This window comes from Balaenoptera physalus (assembly GCF_965194825.1).
Source record: "Balaenoptera physalus genome assembly, chromosome: 6".
In the NCBI taxonomy this organism is placed as follows: domain Eukaryota; kingdom Metazoa; phylum Chordata; class Mammalia; order Artiodactyla; family Balaenopteridae; genus Balaenoptera; species Balaenoptera physalus.
The window spans coordinates 20816075-20832838 of record NC_138885.1 but is presented as its reverse complement, the minus strand read 5'-3'; the positions used below and the strand labels follow the sequence as shown (position 1 = coordinate 20832838).

Below are 16764 nucleotides of genomic sequence, written 5' to 3'. Positions count from 1 at the left end.
GAAGAGTATTCATTATTTAACTAGGGGTCCCTTATTTCATCAGGGTGATTTGATCAACTTTTAACAGACTGTCCTTGATATAACCCTGTCAGGGAGGTTAAATAACCAATTTAAGGAGTTCAAATTCAAACACAGATCTGTCTGTCTCTCAAGCCTGTGTTCTTTCAGTTAATCAGCTCCCTCTCAAGATATTGAGGAAGAATGTCTTAAAGTTGAGAATTTGGCCAAACAATGAAAATGCAAAGATTAGTATTAATGGACATGCAGTAAAAACATAACAGAAATAAAGTTTCATGTTTTTAAAGGCATCTGAAGAGTCCCTGGATATAAATCTCCCAAACCAACATGGCTTGACCCCTCTGATGCTGGCTGTAAGAGATGTGGACCTGTTTGAGAGTCTTGATATGTTAACCCTCTGTAGACCTGCGGAGGTTCTGTCTGAGCTCCTCAGGCATCACGCGTGAGTGTAAGTGGTCAGCCAGCACCCAAGGAACGGTGTCTCTGTCATTGTTACTTACCAAGTCATTTGCAAACCTAGACTTATAGATTGCTATATGTGTGTGTGTATATATATATATATATATATATATATATATATAAATTCTTTATATATATATAAATATATAGTCAATATATATTAAATGCTTTATATATATAAGATATATATATATACATAATGTATATATATATGAAACGCACATGCATGGTCACAAAAGGGACTTCGAAGTTGCAAAGTGATGTACAGATGTTAGAGGTTGCTATCTATTATTCTTATGATATTGGCCCTTTGTTTTACTTGTTTAAATACTTACTCTTTTGGTAGTTCCTGGGAATGTCAAATAATTCTTGAGTATGCAGCTCCCTACCCCCCAAATGTTACTAATTATTGCAGAAAGCATTGTCAATTATCAAAAACAATTTATAGTAATGATTTACAGTTATCTGTAAGATTACATGTCAGCCTGCTCTTTTAGGATAGGAGACATAAACAATTTCTTTTAAAAATTAGAGGGTTAATAAACAGTCTTTCATGTCAGAATTGCAGTTTCCTAATTCTGTTTGCTACCTATTTATCTTGTCATCAAATAAGAAAAGATGGCCAAAGCTCTTTCTCAGTATTTCACATGAATTTTGTTTTGGGAATGAAAAAGGAAGATGAAACTTCCAGACCAAAAGTATAGTCAAGAATATGATGTATTGTAAAAGGATCAATTGATATAATAGGATGAAGATGGAAGTCTGAAGCTACGTCAAACTTTAGCGTTAAACAACAGCTGAAGAGATTGTTAAAAATGGAGATTACTGGACATCACCCCAGAGATGGTGTTTAGTAGGCCTGGAGTGAGGTCCAGAATACTGGAGATCAAAGGACACCACATGAAGAAACACTAATCAAGGCAGATGAGCAAAACAAGGTCCTAACAAGATAAATGACTTGCTTAAGGCCACATATCAAGGTAATGGCAGTCCATGGATTCTTGGTCCCATGTTAACTCTTTTGAATTATGACTTTTGTTGGAGAAAAGGTCATAAGAATATTGTTGCAGATCATAAAACATTACCCTGACCCATAGCAATAAAGAGATTCAAATTCAAAGGTGTTAGGTTGGAAACCATGATCAATTCGCTCCTGGTCCCAGAATGGGACTAGTGAAGCAAATTTAGTCATTGTTTCCCTCACCATAATCTGTTAATAAGAGTTCCCATCATTTACCCTCTGGACCTCTCTGAGCTCATGTCTAATTCTAGGATCCAGTACAGCAGAGAGAGGAGATTTGTGCCGATGCAAGGAGCCCTAAGATCAGCCAGTTGGGCTTAACAGTCACAGGGCAAGGCAAAGAGGAATGAAAAAGTCACGCAGAGAGAGATTTTACGATACGATCACTCCACTCAACCAAAAGCCTGTGAAATAAGCATATCAGTTTAATTTCAAAGTGAGATGCTAGGCCATTCTACTATTTTGAATGATAAAAGAGCTAGCTGTTAGCATTAGGAAAGAGAAATATCGAGACTAAGCAATTAACTAAACCATTGGAAAGAAAAAAAACAATCAAGTCAGCTATGTGGCAGTGATAAGACAACAGTTAGGGCTTCCCTGGTGGCACAGTGGTTAAGAATCTGCCTGCCAACGCAGGGGACACAGGTTCGAGCCCTGGTGCAGGAAGATCCCACATGCCGCACAGCAACTAAGCCCGTGCGCCACAACTACTGAGCCTGCGCTCTAGAACCTGCGAGCCACAACTACTGAAGCCTGTGCACCTAGAGCCCCTGCTCTACAACAAGAGAAGCCACTGCAATGAGAAGCCCGCGCACCGCAACTAGAGAAAGCCTGCGCGCAGCAACGAAGACCCAACGCAGCCAAAAATAAAATAAATAAATTAAAAAAAAAAAAGACAACAGTTAATCAAGATGTTTTTTATTTTTACTTGATTTATGCATTATTAAAGAATTATGAAACTTCTTGTCCAAAGTTGGAAATTTTCTGCCTTAGAATGTTTTTAGAATGGGAAAGGCATAAGATATACAGCATATTCTTCTCATTTAAAAATCTTGAAAATTTGTCACTCTCTCTCATACATTTTGAAGTCATTATTGTTATCCCCAAACTATATAAAATTACTTCTATTTATTTGATGTCGATGGTTTTCTTTTTCAATAGATTGAACTAAATAATCTTTGATGTTGATTCTATTCTTCTAGAGATCCTAAACTCTGTGATTTTAGTGGAAAATCAGCAATACATTATGTGTCACAAATAGAAAGTTTCAGGAAACAGCAGTTATTGGACATTCTAATGAATTCTATGCCCAAACCAGGTAAATATTTCTATTCCACTTTCAAAATTCTCTAACTATAAAAGCCCTATTAGAAATCTTTCTTTTTCTACATGGATTTGATGGATCTGTTTAAAGAAATCAAACTTAATGTGTATATATGTATAAATGAATCACGTTGCTGTACAGTAGAAATTAACACAACATTGTAAATCAATGATACTTCCATAAATTTTTTTAAAAGAAATCAAGTGAACAACTATTTATTGAGCAGGGACTTTGTACAAGACCCAAAACTAGATACTATGAGGCAGGCAAAGAAGTCTAAGACATGGTCCAAACTTTTGAAAGTGTTCAGTACAGTCAGGGACACATCATGTAAGTCAGAGGAGAAAGAGCTTGTTGTAAACTTGAAAGGGAAAGAAGGACTTACAGTGGTTCTCAAATGCTGGATAAGATAGGAAGGAAGAGAAAAAGAGAGAAAGTGTGATATAGGCAGGGAGAAAGAGTCTGAGCAGGACAAAAAAACCAGCCACAGAGAAAAGTGTAATAGAAAAAGTGCCACTGAGCCACATGTGACTGTGAAAGCTGCTTGACTTTATTGTTTGATTGGCTTTTTTGGGAAGCTTCTTGGCAGGGGACAAGGTTATCCCCAGAAAGATTTCATGGAAGAGGTGAGACTCAATCTGGTCCTTAAAAAATGATGAGATTTGATTTTGTGGAGCAGAGGCATCATGCTGTAAGCGAGCATGGCTTATCCCAGGAGCAAATGGGACACTAGAAACAACAGTTCATGTCAGGGAAAAGGAATACAGAAGATTAGACACATAAAGAAACTGGGTCCAGGGACTTCCCTGGTGGTGCAGTGGTTAAGAATCCACCTGCCAATGCAGGGGACACGGGTTCAAGCCCTGGTCCAGGAAGATCCCACTTGTCGCGGAGCAACTAAGCCCGTGAGCCACAACTACTGAGCCTGTGCTCTAGAGCCCATGAGCCACAACTACTGAAGCCCGCGTGCCTAGAGCCTGTGCTCCGCAACAAGAGAAGCCACTGCAATGAGAAGTCTGCGGGCCACAACGAAGAGTATCCCCCGCTCGCTGCAACTAGAGAAAGCTCACACACAGCAACGAAGACCCAACGCAGCCAAAAATAAATAAATAAATTTATTTAAAAAAAAAGAAAGAAAGAAACTGCGTCCATTGAGGACTCATTAAATGTCAGCCTGAAGGACATATTTTTTTCCCCAATAAAATAGAGTCACTAAAGAATTTTAAGCCAGGTAATGATGAAAGCCATGTTTTAGGAAAATTAACCTGTCATTGTGCTGGATGAATTTGAAGGAAGAGACTCATACCAGGGAAGCTCTCTTAAGAAACTACAGAAGTACCCGTGTGTGGTTATAAGGACCAGGAAAGGAGTCTTTGGGCATGGTGTGTAGTGGGCCTGAGAAGTGCTGGGTATGGTGAGTCTAAGAGATTGTGAAAGAATTCACAGAATTTAGTGCTGTAACATTGATAGAGGAGACACAGAGACGAGGGTTGAGGGAGTTGAATTAAACATGATTCCTAAGTTTCAGCCCTAGGAAGTGGGGAGATAGAAATACAATCAACAAAATAGGAGAACACTTTGGTTTGGTGAGGATGTTGAAGGTAATGAGTTTTAAAACACTATGTTTGATGGAAACTTAAGACGTTCAACGTAGCAATTTTCTGTAGGACAGGGCTTGTGGGAAAGGATGGGTCGATATGTTCTTTTGGGAGTTCTCTACTAGGAGATTGTGAGGACCTGAGAGTAGGTAAGATCACTAAAGTATTGATGATGGTGAGAAAATTTCAGGGGCTGCACAGAGGAGGTGCGCCCACAGTTAGAGAGTGCTGTGTGCATAGAGACTCAGGGGAATGAGGAAGGGAGGAGAATTGGGAGAGAGTTACAAGAAAGAAGGAGTGGGAAACAACGTCAAATTGGAAAAGAGGTTACAAAGCAGATGTGACAAGGAAGTGAGAGTTTCAATGGCAGGATAGAGGCAGGAGACAGGTTGCAAAGAGTACAGAAAGAGGATATGGTGAAGAAATGGAGGATATGAGTATAGATCCCTTGTTCAAATTTGTTTCAGTTATTAGGATAAATGGAAGAACGATTGCAAGAGGAAGTTTTCATAGACGAGCCTGTGCTTATTTGAAGAAGTCAGGATGGCAGGAGAGGGAAGAATATGAGAGCAGTGTCCCCCAGGAACTAACTGGAAATTCACTGTTTGGTGTTTAGAACTCTATCAGTTTAATGTGGCTTCAAGTGCTGGACAGGAGGTGTGCTCGAAGCAGCTGAACGCTTTTGTCTTTGGCAACTATAGAGCAAATGTATTTTCCAGCCTATTGTTAATAAAGGGTTTCCCTTAGCAACTTTGGCCCCTTTTTAAAAATAAACAGACAAAACCCCATTCATTCTGTGGACTCTTGTTGCGAAAACTATGGCCCGAAGCTTCATCAGGATCCCAGTCTACTATTTCAAGAAAATCTTAGACAAAATGGAACTGATTTTAGAACCTAGAGCTAGATCTCGCTGTGAAACTGCTGGAGATGCATCTCATCAAAACACATTATTATGTTTCTTTTGGCAGAAAGACATTCTGAATCATTGCTTGACATTTGTCATGATACAAACTCTTCTCCAACTGATATGATGACAGTTACTAAAAACCAAAATATAATCTTGCAAAGCATCAACAGCAGGGAGGTAAGAAACTCTCTTTAAAAAAACAAAGTAACTTATTGTATATTAACGCATGTATGTGGAATCTAGAAAAATGGTACAGATGAGCCAGTTTGCAGGGCAGAAGTTGAGACACAGATGTAGAGAACGGACATATGGACACCAAGGGGGGAAAACTGCGGTGAGGTGGGGATGGTGGTGTGCTGAATTGGGCGATTGGGATTGACATGTATACACTGATGTGTATAAAATTGATGACTAATAAGAACCTGCAGTATAAAAAAACAAACAAAACAACTAATACTGAACTTTCATTGGGTTATTTGTATGGAACTATGTTAATATAAATGTTTCAGACATTACGTGAAATTTCTAAAAATCTTATATGTTCTGGTATAATGTTATAAGTCATAATTCTAGTTATTACTTTAAAATGTATATCTCAGAAATAACTAAATTTCCTTGTCAAGTGCACTATTATGAACTTTCGTCAAATCTTTAACTGTGGTCATTTTTAAGTCTTTTGTCATTTACAGACAGTTCTGGGTGTACTCTGATGCTTTTGCAAATATGTTCCTATAAAAGGGATTCATCTTCAAGGAATGCATAGAAAAGACTCTGACAAGTACAGGTTTCTGGTAACTGTACTGCTGAACTGAATGAATAAGCATTTTCAGAACTCTAATGGAAAACTGATGAACTCATAAAAGTGCCAACAAAAGATCAAGATGAAAAAAAAAATTAATTACATGGGACTGAGTGAACTGATGAGGATGATTATAATTTTTGTGACTTTCTGTTTGAATTCAAAAAAAAAAAATCCCGCAAGGACTCAGAGGCAAAGAATATACAAATCAATTTTCACTGCAAAGTAAAGGAGCTGTTACAGTAGAGGATTACTGGACTGAATGTCAATATTATGACATAGTATGAGTGTGTTTCATGTTTGGTAATTGCAATCATTGTTGCTTTTGTTGTGGTCATCCATTTACAATGCTTGGTGTCAGTCTATTTATCTCTTGTGAAAATAAAATACAGTGTGTGTGTGTGTGAAAAACAAAAAAACAAAAGTAACAGAAAAATGGATAAGCTACTCCATCTACACTTACTGTATTTACATCTACTTCTTTTGTGTTGCTTGAATATTTATAACAATCATATATTACAATTATATATTTAAATGTGATTATAAAGAAACTTAAAGTACAATTAATGACAGTCTTTCATGAGTTTAATCTCAAGGCAGTAATGAGCTAGTCAACTCTGAGTCTCATGCATTGTGTGTGTGTGTGTGTGTGTGTGTGTGTGTGTGTGTGTGTGTGTGTGTGTGTGTGTGTATGGAATACCACAGAATATTATTGCAGTTGAATCCATACTAAATAGTAAAATGTAGCTTGTCTTTATGTGTGTTAATGTGGAAAAGGAGAAAATCATTATTCTGATCATGTCAAATCCATCACAGGTTATGACAAATGAGGTACCTCCTCTTGGCCCTGGTCATCACCCCCAGCAGCCCATGATGAATGACTCCACAAAGTATAGTAACAGTAGTGGTAGCAAACATTGTGCCCATGGAAAATTATGGAATGATTCCCAAGATGTACAGTAAACTGGTAAAGTGGTTGCCTAAAGGAACAGAATTGGAGAAGAACTTTGCACTGTATACTCATGTGTACCTTTTGAATTTTTATAAAAATTAACATAGCCCAAACAGTTTAAAATATTACTACTCTGTGGGAATTCCCTGGCCGTCCAGTAGTTAGGATTCGGTGCTTTCACTGTGGGGTCCTGGGTTCGATCCCCACCAAAAAAAGAGAAATTCCTACCCTACATTTTATTGGTAATAAAGAATATGACCACAAAATTGTTTATTTCTAAAAGATAATGAGGTATGGACTATAATATGTGTAAACAATACAAAGAGTTTTGGAGATGGTGGAGTAAGATCTTTCAGTCCATTTCTCCTTCCAGAAATCATCCCAAAATAACAAGAAAACAAAAAACAAAAATTTGAGTAAAAAATTAGTTTGAAATAAGTATAGATTCACAAGAACTTGTAAAAATAGTACAGAGAGGTGCTGTATAACCTTCACAAACTACCACCGATTGGAATTATCATAACTATAGCTGACTGTCAAAACTAGGAAACTGGGGGCTTCCCTGGTGGCGCTAGTGGTTAAGAATCTGCCTGCCAATGCCGGGGACACGGGTTTGAGCCCTGGTCCGGGAAGATCCCACATGCCGCAGAGCAACTGGGCCCGTGAGCCACAATTACTGAGCCTACGCTCTGCAACAAGAGAGGCCGCGACAGTGAGAGGCCCGCGCACTGCGATGAAGAGTGGCCCCCGCTTGCCACAACTAGAGAAAGTCCTCGCACAGAAATGAAGACACAACACAGCCAAAAATAAATAAATTTAAAAACACCCTCCTCTCACCCCTGCTGATCCATCTCCTGTCCCTATAAAAAAACAAACAAACAAAAAAAAACTAGGAAACTGATATTGATACAATACAAGGAACTAGACTACAGACCTTACTTGGATTTCACTAATCTTTGATGCATTCCTTTTTCTTCTTCTGTTTGTGTGTGTCTGTGTGTACAGTTCTATGACATTTTATCCCCTGTATTATCATGATCAAGATACAAAACTGGCCTGTCTCCACAAAGGAACGCCCTCTTACTCCTCTCTTTACTGCCACATCCTCCCTGCTAACTCCTGGCAACCACTGATCTGTTCTCCAACTCTATAATTTTGTAATTTCATGAATGTCATATAAATGAAATTATCATACATGTGAACTTTTAAGATTGCTTTTTCTACTCAGCATAATGCTCTTGACATAGATCCAAGCTGTTGTGTGTACCAATAGTTTCTTTCTATTGCTAAGTAGTATTCTATTACAATTATATTTTGTTTCACAGTTTATTTAGCCATTCACTTGTTGAAAGACATTTGGGTTGTTTCCAGTTTGGGGCTATCACAAATAAAGCTACTATGAACATTCATGTATAAATTTTTGCATGACTTATGTTTTCATTTATCTAGGATACATGCCCAGGGGTCCAATTAGTGGGTCATTTGGTAAATGTATGTTTAGTTTTTTAAAAAACTGCCAAACAATTTTCCAGAGTGGCTCTACCATTTTATATTCCCACCAGCAATAAATGAGATGTCCAGTTTCTCTACACCCTTGCCAGCATTGGTACTATCAGTATTTTCTATTTTAACCATTTTTAAAAATTTAAACCAAAATAAGTATATGGTGGTATCTCATTGTGGTTTTAATTTGCATTTCCCTAATGACCAATGTTGAACATTTTTAAAAAATTTATTTGCCATCAGCATAAATTGTTCAAATATTTTGTCCATTTTCTGATTGAATTGTTTATTTTCTTATCGTTGGGTTTAGAGAATTCTTTATATATTCTGAATGATGTGTGACTCACAGATATTTTCTGCTCCAATAAGAAAAACTTGGGGTTTTTTTCACCTTTTTGACAATTCTTTTATCAAACAGAAGTTTTTAATTTTGATGAAAACCAGTGTACCCACTTTTTCCTGTATTGGTCTTGATTTTAACGTCTAAGAAGTCTTTTACTTGATCTGGGTCCTGGTTACATGAGTGTGTTCAGTTTATAAACATTCATTAGTCTATACATTTATGATATGTGCATTTTTCTGAATGTATGCTATACTTAAAAGTAAATTAAAGGGAAGGGGTATGCCTTCAAATATCTGAGAAAAAATATGGTTTTCAACCTAGGATTTTATATCCAGACAAACTATAAGTCAAGTATTAGAGTTGAATAGAGACATTTTTCAGACACACAAATGCTCAAACATTTTACATTTCATACACCTTTTAAGGAAGCTACTATGTGCTCTGTTAAATTAACGAAATAAGATAAAAATGGAGGGGAAAATTGGATCCATGATTCAGGGGACCTGGAACCTAACACAAGAGAGGAGGGTATCCTTGGTATAAAGCAGAAAGCAAGTCCCAGGGCTTCAGCCACGTATGAATTCTAGACAACAAAGAGCTCTGATCGTTGGGGGATGGGAGGAGTGAGGGAGAACAGGATAATGGAGATTTCCAGGAAGAAGATGGAACTGATATATTATCTGATATATTTAACCAAGTGGAAAGACCACAGGATGTTTGGAAGATTTAAGATTTAAAAAAATATAAGAAAAGGAATTAAATATTAAATTAAATTGTGAATGAAATAAAAATAGGGGTTTTGGGTTTTGTGCAGGAAAAAAGTTATTCAGGAAAGTATAAACATACTACACTACTATTGCACTACTACAGTGCAATACATACAGTATAGTACAATACTCAAATAATCATAATTTGAACTTTGCCTATTGATTTAACAAGAAAAAGAGGGTGAATTTACTGGGAAGATAGAGGCAAAGTATAAGAATATTAAATTGTCTGGGGCTTCCCTGGTGGCACAGTGGTTAAGAGTCCGCCTGCCAATGCAGGGGACACGGGTTCGAGCCCTGGTCTGGGAAGATCCCACATGCCGCAGAGCAGCTGGGCCCGTGAGCCACAACTACTGAGCCTGAGCATCTGGAGCCTGTGCTCTGCAACAAGAGAGGCCGCGATAGTGAGAGGCCCGCGCATCTGCGATGAAGAGTGGCCCCCACTTACCACAACTAGAGAAAGCCCTCGCACAGAAACGAAGACCCAACACAGCCATAAAAAAAAAAAAAAAAAAAAAAAAAGAATATTAAATTGTCACCTGCAATAATAAGAAGACAGTAAGTAATATATCACTTTAGTGACAGCAGGATAAGTACATTATCTAGAGATATGGAAGAAAATACCAAAAGAAACACTTAAAAGGCTGGAACTGGCTGCCTCTGGGGGAAAGAGTGGGGAAGGCAACTGATGACCTTTTTTGTTATAAGTGTTTTTTTTTTAACCATTATTTGACTTTTAAAAAATGTATAAGTTAGATAAAAATGAAAACTAATTAAAAATTAAAATACAGAAATGGTTAAATCCTGACTCCTCTGGGGCATGGGATGGGATGAGGTAGAATGGAAACATTTACTTTTAATACTATTTGAATATTTTACCGTTGTGCGTTTGTAACTTTTCTAAAGAGGGTAGCCTGCTTCTCACCAAAGTTGCTTTGGTACAGTGGTCGTCAAAGGGGGTGATTTCACCCCTCAGGAGGCAGTTAGCAAGGCTTAGAGACATTTTTGGTGTCACAAGCGGGGCAGAAGTGCTGCTGGCATCCAGTGGGTAGAGGTCAGGGATGCTGGTAAACACCCTACAGTGCCCAGGGCAGGCTTTCCACAGCAAAGGATCACCCAGCCCCAAATGTCGAGAGCAGCGAGGCTTAGAAACCTTGCTGTGTAGCAGGCTTTGTCACAACATTGAAGGTTGTATTGTTTTTTTTTTTTAAATTAAACCTTTCTTACAACACTTATTAATTTTATTTATTTATTTATTTTTGGCTGTGTTGGGTCTTCGTTTCTGTGCGAGGGCTTTCTCTAGTTGCGGCAAGCGGGGGCCACTCTTCATGGCGGTGCGCGGGCCTCTCACTATTGCGGCCTCTCTTGTTGCGGAGCACAGGCTCCAGACGCGCAGGCTCAGTAGTTGTGGCTCACGGGCCCGGTTCCTCCACAGCATGTGGGATCTTCCCAGACCAGGGCTCGAACCTGTGTCCCCTGCATTGGCAGGCAGACTCTCAACCACTGCACCACCAGGGAAGCCCTGTATTGTATTTGATTACTAATATTACATAGTAATTGGAATAAAACACCTAGAGACCAATCTTTAAAATGAGTGTCATGCATCAGAAATTGATAAACAAAAACTCATTTACTTTTCATTTTTTTTGTGCTATAGCTAGGAACTTTCTTTCTTAAAAAGACTAAAAATCCCTTCATATTAGTATATTTTTTCGTGCAAAACATTTTCTGAACTTTCACTCTATATTTTTCTTCTTATGGTTGAAATAACTTTGAACTCATTTCTGAAGGAGAAATAGAATCTCACTATTGAATTTGCCTGTTCTTCTTAGTGCTTTCTCTAGTGCTTAAATTGCAAAACCCAAGGTCATTCTTCACTTCTTTCCTTTGAATGAAAGCCTGCTTTTCTTTTGGATTGTCTGTAATAGGTTTTTATAGTTTACAAATATAAGCAGCTGCCTGGCTTGTAGGATTGCTCCTGAGAGACTCTTTATACCCTCTCCCAATCTTTTTTTCATCTAAGGAGAATCATCTTTCTAAATTTAATTACGTATGATTTCTATGCCTCTTTTCTGTGTGGTTGGCATTCTGTTGTTTACAGATTAGAATGCTATGCCCTCTATCTAGTCTGTTGTCACCTCCTGCATCACTGTCAATGGTTTATGAACTCCATTTATGTTTGGGATGTGTTATTCTAACATTTTCTCTCCTTCACTCACAACTGAGTGTCATTATTTTAATTTTCCTCCTTGTAGCACCCAAGCACTCCTTAAAGTCATTCAAATTTAGTATTCTAAAAGAAATTAGAAAATTCTGAGCTCTTTCTGCTTTTGTCTTCATTTCCATGATAACCTTCAAAGTAGACATTATTCCCTACATCCTTTTTGTTTGTGATACTTATGGTTTTTCAGTTTATTCTACGGAAGAAATTTTTGTCAGGAGATTGTAGGCATCACACATCTTTCATTTTATCTTTTCCTGTGCAAAACCTATAAATTACGTTTGAGTATTCTTTCTCTTAATTTTGCTCACTGTTATTGATTCCTTTCTTTCTGGTTCTTGTTGAGACTCTGTTTCAAGTTTTTCATGGTAACAAGAAAGCAGAGTGGTTAAGACCTCTGTAACCAGACTTCAGAGTCTGGGTGTGAATCCTGGCTCTACCATAGTCTAGCTATGTGACCTTGGGTAAGTTACTTAACTTCTCTGGACCTCACATACAAAAGAGAATAATAGTTCCTACCTCTAGAGTTGTTGTGAGGATTAAATTAGTTAATATGTGAAAGGTGCAACAGTGTCTGGCACTTAATGTGTAAATGCTAGTCATCGTTATGGGTTTTGTAGGTAGGTGTGCCCACGCTCTGTGTCTTCCACCTTTTCTTAAAGGACCAGCTAATGAATGAACTGAGCAGTTGAGAGGGGTGGGATAGGGAGGGTGGGAGGGAGGCTCAAGAGGGAGAGGATATGAGGATATATGTATACATATAACCTATTCACTTTGCTGTACAGCAGAAATTAACACATTATAAAGCAATTATACTCTAATAAAGATAAAAAAATAGAAAAAAATTCAATAAAGACTTTTAAAATGCTCTACATCAAAAAAAAATATCTTAAAAATCATGTACTGCTAAGTTATTACGATTGAACACCTAAAATATTTTCATGGCAGTATAAATGCAGGGTTTTATTTTTATTTTTTTCTGTGATAATTAAAATGAACAAAGCAAAAAGAAAAGATTCCCAAGCTCTCTTGGGAATTAGTGAATGAAATATCAGATGATGTTTGGTGACAAAGGCTACCTGCTTGTCCAACAGGCATGTGCATTTAGGGCAAAGGCTTTTAATCTAACAGTCTCCTTAAATACGTGGTTCAACCAGGTCACAGAGGCCAGAGAGCCAGTTGTAACATCCAGGTTGTGACGGGATATTTTAACTACTACTTGCATCTATCACTGTTCTAGACATTAAAAAGGGCAAAATCACCAGCAACAACTTCTAATGAAGGAAACTATCAACAACAATGAATTCTAATAGAAAACATTTCTTCTTTAGAGAGTTAGGAGTACTTTTTATAAATCAAGCTGTTTCTCAACCATGTTTTTCAGCATAATGATTATTTTCTAGAGGGTAAAAGGAAAGCTTTAGAGGTTGCATACCACGATTAGATCAAAAAGCTGTCATAGTGAAAACTTTAATCAGCTTTGCTGCCTCCTTTCAGTCTAAGGTTATATCTGCAGCTTCCATATGGGGCAGGGATTTCTACCCTCACCATTTACAAATGATGCCCCAGGGAGGCATTATGGAAAAGATCATGTTCCTTTGGGGTTGTTCACTGACTGTGGCCAAAGGATTCTTTCCAGTTACCCACCCAGATGGAATTTGTGGCAGTTTAACAGCCTGGACACGGACATGATAAAGTATAAAATATTGAATTTCTATGTGTCTCGGTGATTTCAGCTTTGATCTTCATTTTTGATTATGCAGTTAATCACGTCCGCGTCTGTCTGAGCGTGGTGCTCTGGAGGCGAATACTTTCCCATTTTTTTAGTCCTAAATACTTTATCCGATTTAAAAGGAATCCACAGTGTGAAACTTCAGCCTAGAAAAAAAATCAACATTCGCTCTGCCAACCAAGTACTACATTGAACAACCGAGTTTCTATTTTATGATATTTCAGGAGTTTGACCAAGATGATGTCTGCACTCATTCCATATTGATTAGTGAAAAAGGAGATCCAAGTGGTGATGGACAAGACTGGCAACCCAGGACAGAAGGTATCTGTCTTCTGTCCTTGATATGGCTACAAAGATAACATGGATTATTTGGATTTTCCCCCTAATTTTGGTAGTGCTCAGTGCAGGAACGTTGAAATCACAGACAAGCACAAAGGAAAAGAAAAATCACTCATAATCCTATCCTTTGGTCCATACCTGAATCAGTGAGTCTTGTCAATCTGCCCAGCCAAAATGGGCATCTCTTTTCTGTCTCTCCTCTTCGTTCTACCCCACTCTAGCTCAGCTCAGCCTACTGTTCTCATCTCCTATCTTTTCTGTCTAATAACATCTTTTCCCTCTTTTCTTTCCTCTCAGAATCTTCCATCAGCTCCAGCGATCTGTTCTCTTCCAGGACCAAGCATTTCTCCACTATCTGTCATCCCAGAGCTCCTCCCTTGAGGGGGAGTTGGGGCCCTAAACAAAGAACTAAAGCCCCAAGTTGCACTCTTGTATTCTAGGAGGTCATAAGTCTGGAATTTTCCAGAACAATGCCCATTCCAAATATGTCATCCTGTCCTACCCATAAGTGCCCTTGCATTGAACAGATCACAAAGTATTTGCAGATTCTCACTGCAGAAAGTAGTCATCACAGAGATCACATTTGTCTGTCATCTATTCGCCTATAAACTTTTTTTTAATATAAATTTATTTGTTTATTTTTGGCTGCATTGAGTCTTCGTTGCTACGTGCAGTCTTTCTCTAGTTGAGGTGCGTGGGCTTCTCGCTGCGGTGGCTTCTCTCGTTGTGGAGCACAGGCTCTAGGCGCATGGGCTTCAGTAGTTGTGGCACGTGGGCTCAGTAGTTGTGGCTTGCGGGCTCTAGAGCGCAGGCTCAGTAGTTGTGGCACGGGCTTAGCTGCTCCGCGGCATGTGGGATCTTCCTGGACCAGGGCTCGAACCCGTGTCCCCTGCATTGGCAGGCAGATTCTTAACCACTGTGCCACCAGGGAAGCCCCCCTACAAACTTCTTAAATGAAATGTTTATTTGAACTGCTCCAACCTCTCTCTGGTAATTTTCCTACTTGCATTTCTAACACTCCAGGGAAGCTGCTCTCTGGATGTCTTTTTTCTCATCCCTGTCAACCACCCTGAATGCCACAGTGCTCTCCTAGCTGCTGTCTCCTTTGGCCCCTTATGTGATGCTGCCCTCTTCTGGGGAGGATTCAGTCTTTCTCAAACTCACTCGGTATCTCCTCTCCCCTGGCAGAGGGCGGGGAATAATTTAATAACATTTGAAATGATTAACTCCATGAACCCTGAAAGACCTAATTAAAATAAACAAGTTCTGATCCCCTTCCAAACAGTCTATGTGATCTGCCTTTGACTTTCAAAGGTTTCAAAGCTGAGTTATCAGAAGCCTGACTGTGTTCCCCATCATCTTCCAAGAGGTTAAAATAATGTGTTTATTCTGCTCCATTTGGAGATGACTTGCCATTTGAGGTGCTTATAATTCTTTTAAAATCGATTTGTAAGAGTTTAGGTTTTCATATAGGAACGATAACACTTATGCAGCATCTCGGCTAAGCCCTTGCAGTTTTAAGCTTTCATAACTTGGGTTACACATTTGAAAGAAGCAATTATGTTTCTAAATTTTCTTCTCATAGTTGATAAGGGTCTTCACTAGAACTAGTTACTCTTTTAAGTCACAAAGCCTGAAATAAAACCGTTTGGGGTATTATTGTGCATTGTATACATCTTAAATAGCAATAAATCTCTTTAAATCCCATTTACATGTTTCTACCAATAACATATTCCAGTTTGTTAATGTTAAAGTGCTTGCACATGTTATGAAGACTTTATGCACATACCATGTGACTATTCTGTTGTAGATATGAACATTTTAAATTATTTGTTTATTTATTTATTTTTGGCTGCGTTGGGTCTTCATTGCTGCGTGTAGGCTTTCCTTAGTTGCGGCGAATGGGGGCTACTCTTCGTTGCGGTGCGCGGGCTTCTCATTGCGGTGGCTTCTCTTGTTGTGGAGCAGGGGCTCTAGGCACACGGGCTTCAACAGTTGTGGCGCACGGGCTTAGTTGCTCCGCGGCATGTAGGATCTTCCTGGACCAGGGCTCGAACCCATGTCCCCTGCATTGGCAGGCAGATTCTTAACCACTGTGCCACCAGGGAAGCTCTAGATATGCACATTTAAGCATTTAGTTTATATCTGTTCATTGTATTATTCTTTTAAAAAGGGACATCACTGACTAAAGTATGTATAAACTTTATATAATGTTAGCATAATTCCCCTGGTCTTTTAACAACTAAGTATTCCTGCAGCGTACATTTGCTTTATTGTGGGCTTTTACAGATCGTAACTTGTAAAATAAAATCCCCCTGCAAAATCCCTCATCTTTTTCCTTAGTATAAAAATCTTCTTGCATTCCTCAATCAGCTATTTTCCCAGAACATATCAGATGCAAACCTCATAGACTGGAAATTGAGCTTGTAAAATTACCCTTTTCATGAGTGAATAAGAACCTATTTTCTGAAATTACTGGGCTTAATTTATTTTTAATAGTGTATCATAAGAATTCTTAAGTGTAGATAACAGAATCTACTCTACTTGAGTGTAAAAGGAAGGAAGTTTTCAAAGATACTAGAAAGTTCACAGACCATTGAAAAACCAAAGGAGAAGAACAGATCCCAGGTTGGATTGTCAGAAAGAATTCTTGTAGCTACATCTCAAAACTGGCTACTGACCCCAGATCATGCTGCTTCAGCCACAACGAGGAGCTACTCCCACACTGACCTCAGAATCTCCCTCCTCTGTTGATACCCACATCAGCAAATGATGCCTATG

The 16764-nt window shown here is 38.5% G+C and overlaps 1 protein-coding gene across 1 annotated transcript in view; it reads left to right on the top strand.

The window, feature by feature from the left end:
• Positions 1-717: 717 nt before the first annotated feature.
• Positions 718-16764, top strand: part of MAP3K19 (mitogen-activated protein kinase kinase kinase 19) — a 43473-nt gene continuing 27426 nt past the window's right edge. The window contains 4 exon segments of the mRNA XM_082466158.1: positions 718-2816; positions 5389-5504; positions 13869-13990; positions 14040-14129. Of these exon segments, the coding sequence (XP_082322284.1) occupies positions 2795-2816; positions 5389-5504; positions 13869-13990; positions 14040-14129 (350 nt within the window). The 5' untranslated portion in view covers positions 718-2794.